Here is a 21,806-nt window from a genome sequence, read left to right on the forward strand (position 1 = left end):
TCCCAACATTCTCCTAGAAGTGGACTGTTAGAGCTGTAATACACACAAATAAAAATAACAAAGAGAGAACATTGGGAAAGATGCAGAGTCCTGAACCGCAGGAAGAAAATCCTCCTGGATAATTTACTGCAGCAGATCGATTCCCCTCTCCACCCTCATTCTTCTTTCTGAATCAGTCACTTTTAGGGCTTATTATCTCTTAAAGAGTCACGACAAAAGAGCCCGAGAACACTGGCTTAACAAATTCAGGCTACAAGCAGGCAGTCATAAAACACTCTTGCAGATGACTCTTACTGCTCTTGGAAAGTGTGCTTGACGACGGACATCTAAACACAGGTCATATAGAAGAGGGTGTTTGTTTCTCCTGAAGGCAATAGTGATTTTCTTTTATCCACAAAGGACAGTTCTGCATTTGTTCTGTATTGAGATGCAGTCGAGAGTGGCTACTCACTCCAGTGTCAACGTTTGCTCTGATGGATTCATTGTTTTAGGCCCCGTTCACACGACAAACACAAATGTAACCGTAAAAGTTTTGTCTGTTCGTGGTGTCTGTTGACATGAGGGCCGTTCTCGAAACCACTGCAACCATCTCTTATTTATACCGCTTCCCAAAGTGGAACTTTTCTTTAACGCTCCCGATTTCACCCCCACAGAGACAGCCAGAGGCTACTTAGCGTTATTATTGTGCATGTGCACCACCGCTGTAGTAAATAGTTCCTCTTCTCATGCGTGTGTAAACAAACATGGCGTAGTAGTAGTACGACTCCATCCGTATTCTACTTTTATTGTCCACGTTAGTGGGTTTATATTTGAGTCTTTCGCCTGATCGCATCCAATTCCTCTTCTGCCCATATGACAGATTGATTGTGTTAGTGTATTGTGTATGTGTTTTCATTACAGAAATGATCAACAGTGCCACCTTGTGGCCTGGCATGCTAACTACATCATTTTCAATCTCCGCTTTTGCCGTGTAAAACAGTTCAAAATACTAATGAGGTGCTGTCACTTGAATGTTGTTGTGTAAACTTGGTCTTAAATACACAATCCCCCCGAACAGGTACCCAACATCCCAACAGTCCTTCAGCAGTCCCCCAACAAATTATTCCCCCCAACAAACTGAAGACTATTTTACATGACGTTTCACGTGACAACACCGAATCCATTTAAAAAATAATGCTGTGTTTCCACTGGAGCAGCAGACACACTAACAACGATTTAGTTAGTATCTCAAGACACTGGAGTGCACTGTTGCTTTTTTGTAATGTGGCCACACAGACGTATGCAGAGAACAAAACACTATAAACTTGAAAGAAATTGTGAGAAATGACATTCTAGTGGACTGATTAGGAATCGGATGCTATCAGGGGAGAGTCTCAACTATTAACTACCAATAAGGACGATAAAACTAGAAAATGGACCGTGAGTCAAACCACTACGGGAGCTGCCTTTTTTTTTTTTTAATTCAGTTAAATTTTATTTATACAGCACCAAATATAACTCAGTCATTTCCAGAGCTGCTTTTAACAGAGAAAAAACCAACAAGTCCACATGAACAAGCAGATTTGTTTTGTGAGTGTGGAAAGGAAAAACTCCTAACAGGAAGAAACCTTTTGCAGAAACCAGACACACACGAGCAGAATCAAGTATTTATCAGGGGATGGGGTGTGCATGCGCAGTAACAGTGCTCCATAGCCTCCAGCAGTCTAAGCCGGTATAAAAGAGTCACTGATGCAGTAGATCCGAACATCAGTGTCATGTAACCGGGGCCCGACCCACTAAAACAATCCAGTTTAGTACAGTTTGCACTTTAGACTCAACCATCCCTAAATATTCTAAGAGCTGTACTTTGGCCACGTTGGTACAGTTTAAATGCGCTCCGTCTGTCTCCCACTACCGTCTCGTTCCTGCAGAGGGCTCCAAGCCGTCCAAGAGCTCCACTCCGGCCGTTTCCAAGCAGTCGGCCAGGTGGCAGGTCTCCAAAGAGCTCTACCAGACCGAGAGCAACTACGTGGACATCCTGAGCACCATCCTGCAGGTAGGTTCAGCCGGTGACCCGTCCTTCTTTTTTTTTTTTTTAACAGCCGGTACCAGCAGACTGCTGACCAGCGAGGGAGAAAATGACCTCCCTCTGTCTCCTTTGCACAAACTCTTCTTTATCTTTCCCAGACTTCCTTTATATTCATGTTGCTTCGTTTGAGGCTGCATCTGTAGCCCCATGACATTTATCACAGGGAGACAAATTAGAGGCTTTCTGGCACGCTCGGGATGCCGTGCTCGTTTCACTGTCAGCTCAATATCCTTTTTAAAGTCTGCATAAGGCGGTACAAGCAGTCTTTCTGCACAACATTGAAAATGTTGCTCAATTTGCGTTGTAAATCTTTTTCTTTTCTTTTTTTATATCTACTTTATTTCTGCTTAATATTTGAGAGTAGGGACGCAGCGGTATAGAAAGCCCACAGTTCAGTCTGAACCTCACGTTTTGGGCCACAGTTCAGTTACAGTACGTGTTGATGGTTTTTTTTCATGGTATTACCTCAGGGTGCTTAGGGAGATGCATAATCATGTTCCCTTTTGAGAATGGGACATGTTTCCAGCAACATTTGCAGAGTTAAATTTCTGTTGACTGTTTTCATCCCTTCGTTGTTGTATTAAAAACACAAAAGAAAAAGGGGGAAAGGGAACAAAATTAGTATGACAATTACAATGACATCTGATAAGGACACACAAGCCAACCAACGGAGACCCTCCGTATAGCTGAGTGAAGTTTACTCCTGTGTTCAATCTGAATAAATCCTGAAATTTGAAAGCGATCCATTGAACAGCCATTCTGAAAGCCTGAAGTGGGCCAAAGAGCATCTCGATATTTATATTATTTCTTTGGTAGACTTATAAAACTAAGTTTGAATTGTTTGTGAATAGTACAGTCTGAAGTAAAGCTGGCACCTCGTAGCAACATAAAAACTTCACGCCCACAGTGGAGTACAGCAGTAAATGACTTGCCATCATTGACAGGAAAACGAATCCCCAGGTTTATCAGTGATTCACAGAGCAGTGAACCTAGATGACTAGTTCCCCCAAAATATCCTGTGGCTTTCTAACCGTGTTCCAAGTTTGCTCATGTGTTGTCTTGGTGGTTTGAAGCTCTTCAAGGTGCCGCTGGAGAAGGAGGGGCAGGTCGGAGGACCCATTCTGGCTCAGGAGGAAATCAAGACCATATTTGGCAGCATCCCAGACATTTATGAAGTGCACCTGAAGGTCAAGGTAAGATGTTTGGCTTGTGTTGACAGGGCCTGAGTCATAGTCCCTGTGGAAACAACTTTTTGAAAATGCTGAGTTGCATTGTTTAAAAAAAAAAAAAAGGTAGTTTCTCCCTGGTTCCATGGAGACGGAGCTTTTTTGAAAAGTTGCATTTTCAATTGCACCGTTGTCTTGTAAGCGGAACCCCAAACCACAACAAAAGCTTTGCATTTTCACGTAAGCGCGACCGAACACTGAAGAGCAGCTGTTAATCTGTGGTTTCGTCATCAGGGCGACCTTGAAGATCTCCTCGCAGACTGGTCAGAGGGGAGAAGTGTCGGAGACATCTTTCTCAAATATGTGAGTTCAGTTTATTCGCTGCTGTAATCAACAAGTTGGTAGCAGCACCTGATGTGAAACGATCACTGCCGAGGCAGGCGTAGCTGCTAATGCTAACGATCAGGGGTTTGTGGGTGTATTAGTTGTGAAACAAATTCCTCATAACATGTTATTGGTGTGTCTTGATGTGGTTTTCGTCTGCAGTCGAAGGAGCTGGTGAAGGCATATCGGCCGTTTGTAAACTTCTTTGAAATGAGCAAAGAGACGATCGCACAGTGTGAGAAACAGAAGCCACGATTCCACGCATTCCTCAAGGTAGGAGCTTTATGTTAGAACACACACGCTAGTTTTTCTCCATAATATGAACCTGTTGTACTCGGTCTCTGTATTGCACGATGTGTTTGAGTACCTGCAGTATTTGTCAGTCAGATCTTCAGGTAGTGGGGTCCAGGTTTAACTCGATTCCCAGTTTTCCTGATTTCTTTTTGCACTTTTTTCAAAAAATCCTCAATTATTGGATCTCAGTACGTATGAGTGAACTCACCTGCTTTTCCACATATTAAAGGCTTCGATTTATATCTTATGTCCTACAACACATTCTCACTTTCCAATCAAAATATTAGTTAATTTATGCCCAGACTTGAATGACTTTTCCCAATTATTGTTTTTATATTTGATTCCTTTTCCCATTTTTATTTCAACTCCATGTTAGAAAAGTCAAAGGGCATTGCCATGGCAGCCCCCCGAAAATCTGATGGTTTGCCATGAAACAGGAAGTGATCTGCCTGAACCTTTACACCTGGTGGATAGACAGGAAGTGCTGAAGAATTAGCCTGTACATGCTTCACTCAGCCTGAAACTTTACATGTATGATCACAGTCGGGCCTCATCACATCCACAGGCCTAAATACACTCAGTCACAGCGCCACCTGGAGGACATGCTTCCATTCGCTGACAGCAAAGATGTGGGATGCGGAAACCCATTCGACACTGTTTAGCTTTAATTTACACTTGTTTTGTAGTTTTTCATTCTTGTTGGTTCTTCAGTTATTTTTCTCCGTTCACTGTGTTTCTGGAGATCATGGCTCAGTACCACAAGTGTTTTGTCGACACTCACAGATCAACCAGGCCAAGCCGGAGTGCGGCCGGCAGACTCTGGCAGAGCTGCTCATCCGACCAGTACAGAGACTGCCCAGTGTGGGCCTCCTCCTTAATGGTAACACACACACACACACACACACACACACACACACACACACACACACACTTGTTAACTCAAGTCTCACTTTGTTCACGTTTCCTTTCTTTTCATCTCTGAAACTCATGATTTCACTTTGGCCCCATTTCCAACGACAACATTTTCAAGCATTTCTCGGGGTCCAGTTACACAGCGGTGCCCAGTGCCATTGAAAACACAACTTTTTGAAAAGGTTTTAACCCCGTCTCCATGGAAACTGTAGAAAATGGAACTTTTTGAAAATGCTTGGACTTTCTGCCCGTGGAAATGAGGGGGAAGCGCAACATTTTGAAAATGGTCAAACTCCATCTCATTCCAAAAACAACCAACAGCACCACCTAGTAGCCTGGCATACTAACCACATCATTCTCAGTGTTTCTGCCGTTTCCATGGACACGGACATTGTTCTCAAATCGTTTGCAGTGAATCTTTTCAGAAACGATGCGTTTTGACTTGAAACGTTTTTGTCTAAATGGGGCCTCAGTTTTACTCGATTTATTAACATCACATAGTAATTTAACACAGTGCAGGTGTAAGACTATGACTGTCGTAAACTCAAACTTCCACTCACTTTCTCTCAGGTTTTATCTTTTGTCACATCTCTCTCTCTCTCTCTCTCTCTCTCTCTCTCTCTCTCTCGCTCTCGCTCTCGCTCTCGCGCTCTCGCGCTCTCTCGCTCTCGCTCTCGCTCTCGCTCTCTCGCTCTCGCTCTCTCGCTCTCGCCTTCCTTTTCAACCAGTTAAGAGTCAAATAATAATTCTCCCTCCTGAAGGTCATTCTATATCCCCTCTTTTCTCACAAAATAATTTCCTCCTCTGTATGCGTTCTGTCCACCTTTCATCTCTTAACTTTTGTTAAACGTTCTTTTCGTCCTCGTTGCAGACATAAAGAAGCACACGTCAGATGACAACCCAGACAAGATAACGTTGGAGAAAGCCATCGAGTCTTTGAAGGAAGTCATGACGTGAGTCCGCTTCCACCGAATCTTTATATTGGAAGAATCACATTTTTTGATATAAAACTGTTACTTTAAAAAAAAAACTTCTGCTAAGGATTATGATTTAATAAAATACAATGAACCTCATCTGGTGTAGTTTCCTCCCTAATAACTGCCGAGTAAAGCAATGACATAACCAATTCATTATTAGCTCAGCTATTTAAAAAAAAAAAGAAAGAAAAAAGGTGCTGTAATTGCTTGAAAGCAAAAAGATATTTGGAATAAATCTAAATGCAACTTTTTGAAATTGCTCTGACTTCCTGGAAATGTGGAAAACAGATCATTTTGAAAACACACCAACTCCGTCTCTGTGGAAATGGGGCAAAAGGCCAAACATCTCCTATTTAACAGTTATTCACTCTCTTCAGTTTGCATTTGTTGCATTTATGGTTTGTGATTAAAATATATAATATGAATATGCAGGTTACGTTTTCCTCTTAAAAAATTTTTAATTATTTCCCGGGACAAAATGTATTTAATCACCATTAACCTCATTGTTCTGCATTTTGTGTGTCAACTGTTTATTTGTAACTACAGAAATACATTTTTCCGACTCCTTTGTACCTCAATCCAAAGTTGGAAAAAAATGTAAATACATTTCCATGCTGATTTCACAACCAAGCAGGCAGATGATACCATCACTGAGTCAAAGCAGATGTCTTTGAAATAACATCAAAATTCCAAATGGTTATTACCAAGAGTTATATCTCAAAATAAGCTGAAAAATAACTATTGAGGATTAGATTGTCTGTTTGTGTGTTTTTAACGAGACTGCTGATGGACAGATGGAAAAACTTTCCAACAAATGACTGTCATTTTCATAATCCAGCTGTTGTTGCAGTGTTCTGTTGAACAGTTATTTGTATTTTGCTTTCCCCCGCCACCAGATACATCAATGAGGACAAGAGGAAGACTGAAGGCCAGAAGCAAATATTTGAGGTTGTTTATGAAGTGGACGGCTGCCCTGTAAGTCCTGAGCTTTGCTGTTGGTTTGCCTCTGCCTTTTGTTTTTGTTCTTTGTATAAAAGCTACAGCGAGCTGCATGAAATGACAGAAACTACAAACTGTTGACTGATGTCGGCTAAGAGATGGAAACTCCAGAGTTTCCTTGAGCAGCCACCAGCCGTGACGGTGCTGGACGCTGCTCATATTTTATTATCGTTCCAGGAATCACATTTTATTTCAGTAAAAACACTTGAACTTCAGTGCAAAAGACTAATGTATTTTCTTTGTACTATGATGAGATGTACCTACCTATTAAGTCACAGGGGTCTCTTGCTGGGCGGTGTCTGGATGCCCACTGGGCCCGTCTCCTGGGCATTTTAGTCTCAACGCCGTCTTTTAAGACCTCTACAGCAAAGCTGTCCTCCTCGTTGTGTTCTTCAGCGACACTCCAGGGGTCTCCATATCCGGACCTCGAGGTTCTGGTGTCCTGCATGTTTTAAGTTTGTCCCACTTTCAACAAACCTGAATGCAATAAGCCGCTGCTTATTGGGTTTTGTTACAAACTCGATGACATCATCAGCATTAGGTTGAGGTGTGCTAAAGCTGGGAGGCATCCAAAACGTGCAGGACAACGGATTCTTTGCCGATAACAGGCTTCCAAAAAAAGTGCAGAAATACTTCCGTGTCAACAAAGGCACACGTACCTAATTAATGCGTTTTACTAAATGTTTTAACTTGCGCTCACACGTTCCCAATAGACGCGCATCCCGAGGCTTGCTCTTGCTCGCTGCGAGTCTATTAGGAACAATACGGTATAAATTCATATGTATCTGTGTTCATATTCATATATATCCGTGCCGTGTCAAACCGTGTGTGTGGTTGTGTGTGTGGTTGTGTGTAGGCCAACCTGCTGTCGTCCCATCGCAGTCTGGTTCACCGAGTCAAAACCATCGCTCTGGGACACCAGCCATGTGACCGTGGAGAACACGTCACACTCTTCCTCTTCAATGACTGCCTGGAGGTGAATGCTGCAAGAACACATTGACACCTCTGTTACCACAGTCGACTCTCAAAGGTTACTTACAAGCCTGGCCTCAAACTGTCGGCATTCCCTCGACTCTCTGCCTACCTGCAAACTTTTTTTTCTTTCTTTTCTCCTCCTCTGATTGTGAAAACTCTTCACAAGCGTCTTGCTCTCAGCTGGTTCTTCCACATGACTAAACCTTTCAAAGGGTTTGACGGGAAGTACACACGTTGAAACAGGTAGTTAAAAGATGGCGGGGGGTTGACGCACAAGTCGATTAAACCTAGTACACATCTACCGCATCAAATCAACCCCCCTTTAATGTCTAGTCTCAGTTTCCGTCTTTATGTCATGCGTTCATATTTGTTTTGGAATCAAAAACAATGTTCTATATCAGTGGTGTCAAACATCAGGCCTGTGGGCCAAAACTCACCCCCAACTGGCTCCAATCCGGCCAAACCACCAAGCAATCGGTAAGAATGGGTTCCATCGTTTACCTCCACGAAGACGTCGTCGACTGAATTGCCAAGCGTCACCCACACTCGAAGGATGTTACTAGAACGTAAAGGCCGCCGTCTCATGTCTGTGTGTGGGTGTATTTCTGCAGATCGCCAGGAAGCGTCACAAGGTGATCAATACGTTTAAGAATCCGGTGGGACAGACCAGACCGCCGCCCCCGCTGAAGCACATCTCGCTCATGCCGCTGTCTCAGATCCGACGAGTGCTGGACCTGCAGGACACCGAAGGTAAACCAGCACACAAATGTTGTTTTGGACTCCAATTAGTACCGACCCACTTTTAACAACTGGAGGTTATGAAAAGAAAAAAGCTCATGCTTCTGTTACGTGCTGAGATGTGGACGGTTAGTTTAATGTTATGAGGTAACATATTTTTAATACACTGTCTTTGCCATAGAATACTATAGGGACTTGATTATAATGTTTTCAAGTGAAAATGGAAAACTTTCATTTTGTTTTGGGGGTCTGTTTACACAGACTGTGGGAGCCTTATTAAAAAAAAAAGTTTTCAGTGACTCCAAACAACATTGTTAACTCTGTGAAAACGCTCCCGGCGCCGCCTACCGTATAGTTCCTAATAGCAAAGCTGGGGTTCTAATGGGAACATGTGGGCGCAAGTTAAAACATTTAGTAAAATACGGTAGGTACATGTACTTTTATTGACACAGAAGTAGTTCTGAAAAACGTGCTTGTTCATATCCAGATTTGCTGTGGCAGCCTTAAAAGACAACGTTTATAATAAAATATCTGCGAGAAACTCACCGGCGCGTGTCCTGAGTCGCCGCCGCCGCCCATCGAGAAACTCCAGCGGCGGGAGAGGGAGGGCGGCTTCTCCCTGGGCGGAGCGGGGTTAAGAATAAAAACACTTCAACAAAATTAAATTGACTGTTGTTTCAGCAACAACTGCAAAATACCATATTTTATCAAGTACTGAGGTTTGTCCCTTCGTCCCGCGCTCCACATCTTTGGAACACGAGAGTTTCTCTTCTATTGAAATTAAATGCGAAAATGGTGTTTTCACTTGGAACGTTGTCGTGTAATCGGGACCTAATCGTGTCTTCGTACTCCAGGAGGACGAGAAAAGGAACAAATGATGTCATTTTTTCACTCCTGTCTGTTGAGGTTTAATCGGTTCTAATTGTAAATAATATTCTCCTCCGTCCGTCTTTCGGCCTTCTCTTTCCTCAGACTGTGTGAACGCCTTCGCCCTGGTGGTTCACCCCCCGACTGTACAAGAGAACCTGTTGTTCAGCTTCCAGCTGCTCGGGGAGGAGCTTGATAAAAGCGCCTGGTTGCGGACGCTTTGCCGCCACGTCGCCAACACCATCTGCAGGGCCGACGCGGTAAGAGACTGCTCTCACTCACAAACACAGAGACGCAAACTGCTCTTTGCTTTTCTACCAAACTTTCAAAAAAGTTCTGTCACGCCCTCGATCAAAAAAAAATTGTTTTTAACAATGAACTAGTGCACTTTGATATTTATCATTTATTCCACTTTAGTTCAGTCTGTTTTACAAAATCTGCATTTTAACTTTTAAACCTTTAAATGTTTTAATTCTGAAGATAAGACCTCTTGACCAGGTCACCTTTGAAATTGAGATGAAGATATTTTTCTTTTACAGTCCAGCAGCCAAAAACTGTGAAATTCCATCTCGAGTGGGCCAAGCTGGTAAAATAATGCCGTAATAAATAATTCAAATTTAAACTGTTGTGGCCGCATTGGAGACTCTTGTGGGCTGGTTTTGACCCACAGGCTTTATGTTTGATATCTCTGATCTATACAGTCCTACTTTCCTTCTACGGCGTGGGACTCGGCGCTGAGGTAACGTCATGTCACATGGCCCAGAACCGGGCAGCGGACCTGGTTAAATTTCCAGTAAACAAAGGCAAAGCGGGTTTTAACTCCTTGTGTTAACCGGCATTGAGCTTTCAATGCAAAGTTTCTGAAACTTAGGTCTTTTCTTTTTCACCTTGATTGTCCAGCGTGCTTATAGCTGCTCACTGCAACAGGAAAAACAAACTGGTATCTGACCATCAGCGATCAGGCCCAGGTTTAATTCTCTTAGTGATTAGTGAGGTCGTTTGTAAAAGTCCAGAAACGCCTGTATGGAAGAAAGGATCTGGCTCTGCTATAGTGATCAAAATAGTGAATTTATAGATCACAATGTCATATTTCATACTAATCAGTATCAGTAATTATCACAATATTTTATTTATTTTTTGGTCGAGATTTTAGTTCAACTATTAATCTGGACACATTCTCTCTCTCTGTCTGTCTCTCTGTCTGTCTCTCTGTCTGTCTCTCTCTCTCTGTCTGTCTCTGTCTCTCTCTCTCTGTCTGTCTCTGTCTCTCTCTCTCTGTCTGTCTCTCTCTCTGTCTGTCTCTGTCTCTCTCTCTCTGTCTGTCTCTGTCTCTCTCTCTCTGTCTGTCTCTGTCTCTCTGTCTGTCTCTCTGTCTGTCTGTCTCTCTGTCTGTCTCTGTCTCTCTCTCTCTGTCTCTCTCTCTCTGTCTGTCTCTCTCTCTGTCTGTCTCTCTCTCTCTCTCGGTGGTTTTCTCTTTCTGTTTTGTCTTTTTTTCACTTTTCATCTTTCTTTCTTTCATGCTATTTCGGTCTTTCTTTCTCTTATTCTATCTCTTTCTCCTTTTCTCGCTCTCCTTCTTTCTGTCTGATTCACTAATGGCCCAAAGAAAGAAGCAATGATGAACTATTTCATTTTGTTCAGTAATCTTGTTTTGGCCTTACAGGCATTTATTAATTTTTTTATAGTTGCTCAGAAGCATCGGCCCTCTGGACTTGTGTTTTACTTCTGGAGCGTTTCAAGAGAACCTCTCAGTATTTCTCTACCGTTCTAAAAGTCTGATGCACGTTGCCCTTGAACGTCTGTCGCCGGTTACCATGGAAACCACTCCATTAAAAAAAACAAGTGGTTGAGTCTGCTTGTGTCACTTATCAAATAACCAAATCAGGTCGGCACAATTGAACGACCCGTTTTCAATTTCTGATAACATCACATCCCCGTGACGGTCATCCTCGTTTTTATTGTCCTGGCAACCATTTCCACTTAATTTCCTCTGGCTGCTTCTCTGGGAGCGAGTTCCCGTCCCGTCCTGTAGGACGCTCCCGTTTCCCCTGGAGCTGCTCTGCTGCTGACCACGGTTCATTAAATCAACATTATTTCATTCTTGCATTCCCACGGGAGAAAAGTGTCAAAGCTGACAACAATTCAAACAAAGAAACACGGACGACCCAAACTTCTGGTTCTAAACGATCCCGGTGCAGATTGACGACTTTATACTGAACAAAACCATAAAAACACTTTAACCTACAAGAAAAACACTGTTGTCGGTTAAAACATTTGTATAAACCTACAAGACAAACTACAGGGAGAAAACAACATAGCTTTCTAACAGGTGCAGTTGACTGGTGGAACATGAGATTAAAAGTATTATTTAGTATGAGGAGTATTTGGTTATGTGGAGCAGGATGTTGCAGTATTACAATATATTAGGTGTGGATATAATAAACGATGTAGCCGTGACATTGGACTAAAGGAGGTTCTCTTCTGATAATATCAGAGGACCTGTGATTTCCCTACGACCGTCTCTTAAAGTCAAACATCCAGAAACCTGTTAAATTTCATCGATTAGTAATTTTGAGTTAATTTTAGGAAATTCTTGATATTTGTTGTTTATCTGAAACCATTTGTGTAACAGCAATATTTGATGATTTTTTTCATTATTCAAACCACTTGAGTATTACTGCCATTGAACGGTTCGGGGAAGTAATGTCACACTGCCTTGTCGCATGCTGATTAGCCTGATAATAATTGATCTCACAGGAGGACAATTAACAGAGGAAACAGCAGGGGGCGGTGTTGTCTTTTAGTGTGGCTCACTGGCTCAGAGCGGCATTCCTAATGCCACCCCCCCTCCCTCCAGCCGAGTCACCACTGCAATGTGAATACCAATGAGATGGAGCCATGCTCGTTAAGTCCACTGCAGGCTGAAGAGTGTGTGTGTGTGTGTGTGTGTGTGTGTGTGTGTGTGTGTGTGTGTGTGTGTGTGTGTGTGTGTGTGTGTGTGTGTGTGTGTGTGTGTGTGTGTGTGTGTGTGTGTGTGTGTGTGTGTGTGTGTGTGTGTGTGTGTGTGTGTGTGTGTGTGTGTGTGTGTGTGTGTGTGTGTGTGTGTGTGTGTGTGTGTGTGTGTGTGTGTGTGTGTGTGTGTGTGTGTGTGTGTGTGTGTGTGTGTGTGTGTTTTAATTTACAAATGATTTTGCTGTCTTGTAAACAGGAGAACCTCATTCAGTGTACAGACCCGGACTCCCTGCAGGTCAGCACTAAGGACATGGACAGCACCCTGAGTAAAGCCTCCCGGGCCATAAAGAAAACCTCCAAGAAGGTGAGGATGTCCCACCTGCAAAGGTCATTCAGTAACTACAGGACGGAGTGGTCACTGGGGGACAACAAACATTTTGAAAAGTCTGGAAATGGGACAAAACAGAACCATCTTAAAACGTTCCGTCTCCATGCAAACAGGAAAACAAAATTTTTGGGAAACACTGGTACTGGTCCTGGTACTGGTCCTGGTACTGGTCCTGGTACTGGTCCTGCTCACCACGGCATTAGTAAGTAGTGTTTCTGTACATGCTCAGTAGATGGACAATAACAGTGTTTCCTCCAGTGTCATGACTCCCAGTTCATATGCTACTGGGACTTGGTACTTTTATTTTGACAGTCACCATAATAACAACCCAACTTGGTACTTTTATTTTGACAGTCACAGTAATAACAATCTGGCAAAATAAAACTCCCCAGACGGTCACAGTAATAACCGTCCATCTTGGTGGTCTGTCCACTAGACTGTGTGTGCTCTCTGGGTTCATGTTCATAGTGTGTTGCTCTCGGCACAAATGTGTCTGGTTTCATTATAAAAATCAAACAGCACCCACTAGTGGCCCAGCATGAGAACTACATTCTTTTCGGGGTTTAAATGTTTGAGACGAAAATTGTAAAACGATGCATTTGCTCTTCAGCTGTTGTCATGGAAACGGGGCCACAGTCAGCAGCCTGAGATAAATGAAAGTGGTTTCAATAGTCAGGTTAGGCACTTGCAGTGCCTTTTTTTTATTTTTTTTATTTTTACTAGTATGTAAGGATGTAAACTTTATAAACTTGTTTCAGAATGACCTATATACAAACTAATCGTGATGGAAATGGCGCCTGCTGACAGAACACGGGGGAGGGGCACAATGCAAAGCAGCGTCTCCTTATCTGCCATCAGTTTTCTGTTTCACAACCTCCTTCACTTTTTTTTTTCACTCATGTTTTGATGCTCGAGCTGCTGGAGCTGCCTCCAGCCGAGCAGCAGAAAGTCCCTCCAAACTTAACTCCTAAATCACCAGAACGCATCGACAAGAGAAGGACTGAACCACGAACACACTGCAAAGACAAAACAGCATCTTTTTTTTAATGTCTTCTGCTTTTCAGCACAGTATGGAGTAATGGCGCATAATTTGCCAAAATTTAGAATATTTTACTCGTCTGGTCTCAAAGCTGATTGATTTTATTGACATGATGGCTCTGTGTACACAAGGTGAAAACACATCATTTTTGCTTTTTCATTTCAGAAATGTTTCATGTTTACGCGTCAAGGTTTTTAAAAACGATGTCTGTTTACACAGAAATGGCAGAAACACTGATGTCAAGTCAGCTTTATTTATAGAGCACCTTAAAACAAAGTACTTTGCATAATAGACTAATAATAATGACTATAAAAGAATAAGAAATACAACAATATGATACAGTAAAAGACTGAACACCGGCAGTATTTTTGCTGCTAAAGCCAGTTTAAACAGCCGCAGCTCCATTTCACTGCACAGTTTAGGCAGCGAGTCTCCAGACGTCATTTGGTCAATCTTCAAAAAAGACGGCCGAAAAAAAATAGCGCCCAGCCTCTAACTTTGTGTACAGTAGAACCTCGGACTCGGGACCCGGTGAGAGCAGACAAACAGCTGGAGCTTTTTGTGGCTGTTCGCTCATTAAGGTGCATTAACAGTTAAAACCTCCATCAGCCTCACAAACCACCAAGAAAAGTGGTTAGGTAGGATTTTTTTTTTTTTTTTAACATTTCACTGTATTTTGCAGCAGAATGTTTCATTAAAATTTACTTCATGATGAGGTTGTAGTCATTTTTAGTACTAAATGTGTGATTTTGCAAAATTCCTCCCGTACACTGTGACCACAGCAAAGAAACACGTTCCAGTGTAAATGTAAAGGTTGGCGACAGACTGAATTTAAAGTTTCATGCTTGTTAGCATGTTAGCCTGCACATCGGGACGTTACTTGCCCTCGTCTGGCACAGAATGACAACGATCGTCAGCGGGTACCTTTGGCAATAAAATGTAGTTTTTTGTCCGTCTGACCCCCAATTTCCATATTAAATGACCCAATCAGAAGGAACGATAACCAGCTACGTGGAAAAGTGACAGTTGAGTTACGTCACTGTGACGAGGCTCTGTTGTGTCGTCGGCATAACAGTGGAAGTCAATGGAGTGTTTCCTGATATGCTTCCTGTAGGGATTATTGTGTAATGTGAAGAACTCCTAAGACGGAACCCTGTTGGACCCCATGTTTATCTTTAGTCTGAGCTGAAGAGTCAAATTACAGCTCATCCTGGTTTTTACGTCTTTAGGCCAACCGTCTGTCTATTAAACCAGAGGAAACCGATCAGCCGGCAAAACCAAATAGTTAATTGAGTACTTTAGTACTTTGTGATCCTAAAAGAATGACCAAGAAGACGAAACAAAGCGTTGTGATGTTTTCTTGTTTGCTTGTGGCAGGTGACCAGAGCGTTTTCTTTCTCCAAGACCCCGAAGCGCGTCCTCCAGAGGGCGCTCATGGCCAACGGCACTCCAGACGAGAAGAACGAGACGAGCTATGAACACAACGCCAGCTCCACACTGGCTGTAAGTGGTTTTGTCTTCTCTTCTGTTCCTGAGATGTGAGGGGGTACTCTCCAATCAAAGGTATTTCTTATTAAACGCGTATCTAGATTTTTCCAATCTACTTCAACACCAAATGACAAAGACCACATAGTGTGGGCTGGACTGTGGCAGTGTATGTCTGATCATCTCTCCATCTCCACCTGTTCCTCATTGGTTTTCTGCTCTCTCCATGTCTTCCTCCTTCACCCAGTTTATCAATCCATGATGGAGCAGCATTCAGTCAGCGGCACTTTCATATTACTTGATAAAAATAAAAAAAAGCAGACATCGTGCCCAGACTTTCACTCTTTGGCATTTCCACATTCACCTTCTGTTTCTGGACGTGTGTCTTCAGCGTCGTTCAGTCGCGAAACATGACAAATATTTCCACAGCAGCTATACATGAAGAGCAGTACAACCTTTTTGTTCATATTGGATAACGTTCCAAAGCTCACAGCACTAATTAGGGATGCGCCCACACCCAAAGAGAGTTCATACCACACCAGCAACTGAATCATCAGCATTGCTCATCTGTGAGAATGCTGAAACGTGCGTGAACCATGGAGGCGCCCACGCTTGCATTCAGGCTACATTCCATAATGTAATTTAACGCCTCAGACTTCACCTTTAAGTCCAGTCTTAGAACATTCTCATTCAGACAGTGAGGCTTGTGTCAAATTACAACAGTGCAGTTTGACATGCAAACAGGATCTGTTGACCAAGAGGGGGCGCTCATGTCACTGCAGTCAGACGTAACAGCTCAGCCCCTGGTGGCCCTACGTGAGAACTACACTGAGTTCTGCTTTTCTGTCATTTCTGTGTAAATGAGATTGTTTTCAACACGTTGTCGTGTAAACGGGGTTTTAATGAGCATAATGGATCCATTTGGCTTGTGGTACATTTCTTACTCTGCAAATACGTGCAAAACACAAACTACAAAACAGTTCATTCATTGAAAACCTTCATTTTGTCACTTTGTGGAAAAAAAAGCCCACATTTAATCTATTTTCTGAAGACAAAAATCAAACCAATACACAGAAATTTAGTTTAATCTAGTTATGATCAGGAAACATTGGCTCTTCGTCGAAAGATGAAGCTTTTTTTTTTTCTCCTTTTCTTTTACTTCTCGGACCTACTGAAGTACATATCATGCATGCCAAGCGGGGCGAATTCTAGGGGAGGGGATACACCGCTTTGTTGTTGTCTCTTTCACGTTGTGTCCCTTTTGCCCAATTTGACAGCCTCAGTTTCAGGTCGAGGTGAACATGAACTCTGGAAGCAGCGGCTTGTTTCCCCGCAGGAATAACCACTGCCAGGAGCGCTTTGTCGGCCGCAGCTCAAAAACAAACTAAGCAGAAGTTGACGTCATGAGTTTGTTCGTAATGCTGTGTCAACCTGATTAGAATATAATGAGGTTAAAACACTTTCAAAACTGTGTTTCTACCAACTAGAAACCCGTTTTAGGACACGAGGTTTGGATTAACGACGCTCCCCGATGTTCAGATCTGTTTTTGTGTTTTGCATGTTTTGTTTCTTGATGACTAAATGCTTGCTGCATGTTTCTCCTCTCTGTCAGATGTTTCGCTTTGCCTCTGCGATCAGTTTGAACGATTCGGGCAAAACCGGCGCCGTGGTGCAGCGCTCTAACTCTCTGGACCACCCGTCAGTCAGAACCAGGGTCCCCGTCTGTTCGCATATTCTCAGCTCCCCGACACACAGCGCTAGGCCCAACATCACCAGCCCCCTGGAGCCCGGCTGTTGCTCAGCCAACCAATGGCCCGACTCCATCCTCACCGCTCCGTTACCGACCCAGACCGCCTCCCTAAGTCAGCCGGTGTCTCCTTCCCGTCCTGCTGGCTGGACCTCTGCTCAACTCGCAGCTGAAAGTTCTACATGTAGGCAGCACGTTCCCAAACCTTTACCCTCTGTGGGACTCCTGCGTAGGTCCCCACATCTTCAGTGTGGTAAAGCTAAAGGCGGGACCCCATACGAGTTGCACCGGAACAACGGCGCCCCCTCAGACCAATGCGAGGCGGTGCTGACCAGCCCCCGCAGGGAGACTCTGCTCTAAACTGAAGCCTGGCTGCAGCACGTGAGCACACAACTATCATCTGCTCTGATTCCGGGGCGCACCGATCACTATCGATCGATTTCAGAATAATCCCTCTACCATTAACATCAGAGCACCAACAGTCCCAAATCAACTCCTTAGAAGCTAAAACTCTGTCAGTGACCGAGTTGAGGATCTGCTCCTCTAGTGGCCCAACATGCTGACTTCAGCATTTCTCAAAGTAAAACTAAAAAGAGGTGCGTTTTCACCTGAAATGTTGTCGTGTAATCAGGGTCTAAGTCCCACTGATTCTGAAGCGGTGTGGGTGTAACGCCTCTCCCTGCAAACTGGAACAAAGAAAGGGTTGATTTGGACAGACTGTTCCTTCAAACACCTTGGGTTACTAACTTCTGTCTGGTGGTGGAGGAGAGAGGGAAAGCTCACATGGTGCTGCTGTTGGAGTGGGATGATGTACAGATCATGTGCATGAAGGAGGTCTTCTTGTAGTTTCCATGCTTACTCATCATTTAAGTTTGTTTAATTTTGCTTTCAGTTGATCATAACATCATTGCGAGCCGATCAGAAAGGTTGATATACCAAATATTTGCCAAAATGAAGCGCATTCACACTTCACATTGATCCGAGCAGCTCCGTGACTCCTGTAAGTTCCAGGTGAGGGAACTAGAAAAGACTCACTTATACTGAGGAAACATCGAGGTCTTTGTAAATATGGGACACACCTGCCTCTCTATATTAAAACTAGAACTTCAGAAATACTACATTGAATGAATGAGCCAAAACACACTGGAAGACCAGCTAGTCCACATTAGATGGCAGTACACAGCAGAGCTCGGCCTCACAGCCGGAGAGACTCGTTGTTTGACACTAAAATGACGTCAGAAACAACAATTGTAATTAAAGCTGCAGCCATGAACAGGTCCTCGATGTCTTACTACAGGTTATGAAGACCTCATTTCCTGTTCCCATCAGGAGGCGCTATCGGTCGTCGTCATCATATGGCAGTGATCACAAGTTATCGCTATTTTATGGGCTATTTACCCTGCACTTCCTGTCTCCAGCAGGTGGAGCTGTTGTATCGCCATATGGCTGTGGTCAGTCCCGGACTCTGCTGCAACATGTAATGATTGAGGAAGATCAGAGCGTTTTCACGCTATTAACGATGCATTTCCTGTTTCATGGTGAATATCAAATTTCGTGACTTGGCCGTGGCCACGCCCTCAAAATTTGAGGAAGATTTTCACAACTTTTCCTCGCCCGTCCCTGTTCTAGCAACTGTTTCCTTCGCAATCTCTGTATTCATGGTAACGCAAGAATCCACAAATGCCCCCTGATGGTTGTTGTTGCACACACTGGACAGCATCAGCCTGATTGTGCACAACCACACACACATACACACACACAGCTGCTAGATTTCTGCTGTGGCACTATTCTGGTTATCTCGTAATTCAAGCACACACAGCGCGCGTGTGCGTGTGTGTGATTAGTTCAGTGCTCGAAGCGACAGTTCAGATTGAATCCAGACTGCAGAGTTACCTAGTACCTACCTGCTGCTCTAGCTGCGATGGGATAAGAGGAAGAAATGGGTATTGAGTTCTATTTGTGCCAAAATCCTACAGCACACAGGGGAAAAAATGGTTCTGAGAAAACAATAATTAATCTCAATGAATCGGATCCATTTCCACGAGAAACGAGTTGGAGACGGTCGTCTGACCTCTGACCTCCGACGCTCTGCAGAATCTTCCTCACCAACATCCGCATGTGATGTGACGGTCAGTGAAACGGCTCAATTAGCAGGACTGGAATCCTTATCGGGTCTCTTTCCCCACGACTGTGCCCCTCTTCTTCTTGGTCTGTTGTTCCTCTACACCAGAACAAGCTCTCGCTCTGTTCAGGCCAGTTTGTTCGACTCCAGAGCGACGCAGCGAGCGTTAACATCAGTAACAAGAAGGACACACATAGCGTTTTGTGTCTCCGCCACTGAGAGAACTACTTTCTGACAATAGATTCCAGGGTGGGACTTTTTGAAAACATTTCGTCTCCGTGGAAACGGGGGGGGGGTGGTGGTGAACGTAACTTCCTGAAATCACTCGGGGTCCGACTCCATGTTGATGGACTTCGTTCTCGAAACGCTCTGATTCAAACCCCAAATTTTTCTGAAGTGGAAAAAATGGTGCATGTTGTCATGGAAACGGCTATTATACGAGCGATGCTAACTCTGTTCCACAAACAAATGTGGCGTTGGCGAAGGTCTGCGCTCTACCAAGTGTAGCTCTAGTTTTTCCTGTCTTCTGTCTCCTCTGCTTCACCTCTCCAGATATTAACACCGAATAAAGCTACAAACAAAAAAAACTAGAAAACTATTCCTCTTCTGTCACAATCGGCAAATAGCCGTTAAAATACTTTATAAAGAGAGAACGAACACACACACACACACACACACACACACACACACACACACACACACACACACACACACACACAGCCCTGCGCACTATAAAGGACGGATTATCTAGGAATTGCTGCGGTGGACTTCCGGCCCAGACCCCCTCTGAGTACTTGGGCTGCAGTCTCCCTGTCTTTTTTAGACACGGTGGGGGAAACCCCCCCCCCCCCCCCCCCCCCCACCGGTGACGGCGGCCATGTTTGTTTGAGGACAATATGACGTAATGCCACGACGACAGCCGGCAAACCAATGGACTGAGAATGAGAGAAAGCAAAGCGATGTTGGATATTTATATTTGGATCAAGTATCAGGAACAAAATATCTTTGTTGGACTTTTCTGTTCGATCTCATTTTTCCCACGTGGAGCTGATAGTCCTGGTGCGTCCCGCTCTAATAACAGATCTATTCACTTTAATCACTGAGCTGCTTCTCCTCCTCTGACACGTCCACTGAGTTCTGGTTTTGCAGCCACTTTGGGTTCTCTGGTGGGTTTGAGGGGGAAGTTCTGTGTCACATACTTCACCTCTGGGTTCCTCGTCCTTCAATGTCACTAAATCCTTTTTAACGTCACAGTAAGGCGGTGCTTCACTGAAGTTCTTGTTCTCTCAACGGTCTCCGTCTGTTTCCTCTTTGCAGGCGCGCCATTCCCCGTCCATGGTCAATCTGTCCTCCATGTTTGAGAAGAAGTATCACACGTTCAGCCGTTCCACCACCCACCTGTTCTGAGGGCGGCGGCGGCCTCGTGCCACAACGGGACTGTTGTGTCCGGGTAAAGCGCAGCGGAGAAGCTGGACCTGAACCCGAGTGCATCTCGCCTCGTCTGCTGACTCAGCAGGAACTTTCTCCTGGAACCCGGCCGGGTCGTTCACTGCTCCCTGTCCGACACCAGGAAGAGCAAACTGGAACGCTATCGCGGCGCGGCGGGCAACGTGAGCGCTTCCACCCTCGTTCTGCCTTATTCAGAAAAAAAATTTAAAAATGAAGGATGATCGTACTTTTATGTATTTTTTTCGTCGTAGTTTGTTTCGGGTCGTCGGCGTGGGAATGTGGGAAGATACAAAAGTCCTCAAATGGAGTTTTACCAGCTATTTTTCCATCGCCCACACTTTGACCTTTGACCTCTGACGGTGTTGACACTAACGTGTTCTCTGCAGTATCTGCTGGTGAAGGAGATCATTTAAACATGTCTGAGCTTGGTGTGTTTTAATTGTAGTTACATGATGGGCAATTCTCTTTATTAACTTCATTTTAACTTTTCTTTTTTTTATACATGAGCTAACTTTGTTCGAAACTGACATCTAACTTTATTGTAGGTTTGCAGCCGCAGCTCGACTTCCCCTGGCTCCTACAGTTTTATATCATTCAGTCTCCTTGTGATTAATTCAATGTTTTCAGCTTTTATAAAGCTTCTCTAAGAGCGTCAGAGATTTCTTGGAGGATTAAGGAAGTTTCCCTCTCGTCACGCTGTGTCATCTGGTTTTTGTGTTTGTGTGTTCCAGGGAACACGTCTGTACATATTTATTCCTGATTGATGCCTGTTTTTCCTCTTTTATCTATTTATGTTGATGCTTCAGTCGTGTCTCTTTGCTGATCCACCTGACCTCAGTTATCTTTTGAATAAAGGCTTTAATACGTACTTTCTATTTCATCTTTTGTCATTTGAAAATCTGCCGATTTCAAACAAATTGCGTCTTGCCCCGTTTCCATGGAGACGGAGTCGGAGCGCGTTTCAAAAAGTTAATTGTCGTTTGCTTCGATCACCGTCGTGGTGTGAACAGTGGTGATAACGAAGCTTCATGAACCACCGTCTTCATTGTCTGACAATAAGGCTCTGGAGCCTCCGTCAGTCTCTGTAGGAGGGAGGGGGATGAGCAGTAACAGGCTCTGGAGCCTCCGTCAGTCTCTGTAGGAGGGAGGGGGATGAGCAGTAACAGGCTCTGGAGCCTCCGTCAGTCTCTGTAGGAGGGAGGGGGATGAGCAGTAACAGGCTCTGGAGCCTCCGTCAGTCTCTG

The 21,806-nt window shown here is 44.0% G+C and overlaps 1 protein-coding gene across 5 annotated transcripts in view; it reads left to right on the top strand.

Annotated features, from left to right (window-relative positions):
• Positions 1 to 21,431, top strand: part of ect2 (epithelial cell transforming 2) — a 37,467-nt gene extending 16,036 nt beyond the window's left edge. For 3 of the 5 annotated variants that reach the window (XM_080473774.1, XM_080473773.1, XM_080473775.1), the window contains 13 exons: positions 1,911 to 2,035; positions 3,142 to 3,261; positions 3,529 to 3,597; positions 3,781 to 3,891; positions 4,696 to 4,792; positions 5,696 to 5,777; positions 6,698 to 6,776; positions 7,657 to 7,776; positions 8,387 to 8,525; positions 9,486 to 9,640; positions 12,589 to 12,696; positions 15,137 to 15,262; positions 20,431 to 21,431. In XM_080473774.1, the coding sequence (XP_080329900.1) occupies positions 1,911 to 2,035; positions 3,142 to 3,261; positions 3,529 to 3,597; positions 3,781 to 3,891; positions 4,696 to 4,792; positions 5,696 to 5,777; positions 6,698 to 6,776; positions 7,657 to 7,776; positions 8,387 to 8,525; positions 9,486 to 9,640; positions 12,589 to 12,696; positions 15,137 to 15,262; positions 20,431 to 20,520 (1,421 nt within the window). In that variant the 3' untranslated portion in view covers positions 20,521 to 21,431. Of the gene's footprint in view, positions 1 to 1,910; positions 2,036 to 3,141; positions 3,262 to 3,528; positions 3,598 to 3,780; positions 3,892 to 4,695; positions 4,793 to 5,695; positions 5,778 to 6,697; positions 6,777 to 7,656; positions 7,777 to 8,386; positions 8,526 to 9,485; positions 9,641 to 12,588; positions 12,697 to 15,136; positions 15,263 to 16,856; positions 17,373 to 20,430 lie in introns of all 5 variants that reach the window. The other 2 variants (XM_080473772.1, XM_080473771.1) reach the window with 1 other exon arrangement.
• The last annotated feature ends 375 nt before the right edge of the window (positions 21,432 to 21,806 follow it).

The sequence above is a fragment of the Lipophrys pholis genome, assembly GCF_963383615.2.
Source record: "Lipophrys pholis genome assembly, chromosome: 10".
NCBI lineage: Eukaryota > Metazoa > Chordata > Actinopteri > Blenniiformes > Blenniidae > Lipophrys > Lipophrys pholis.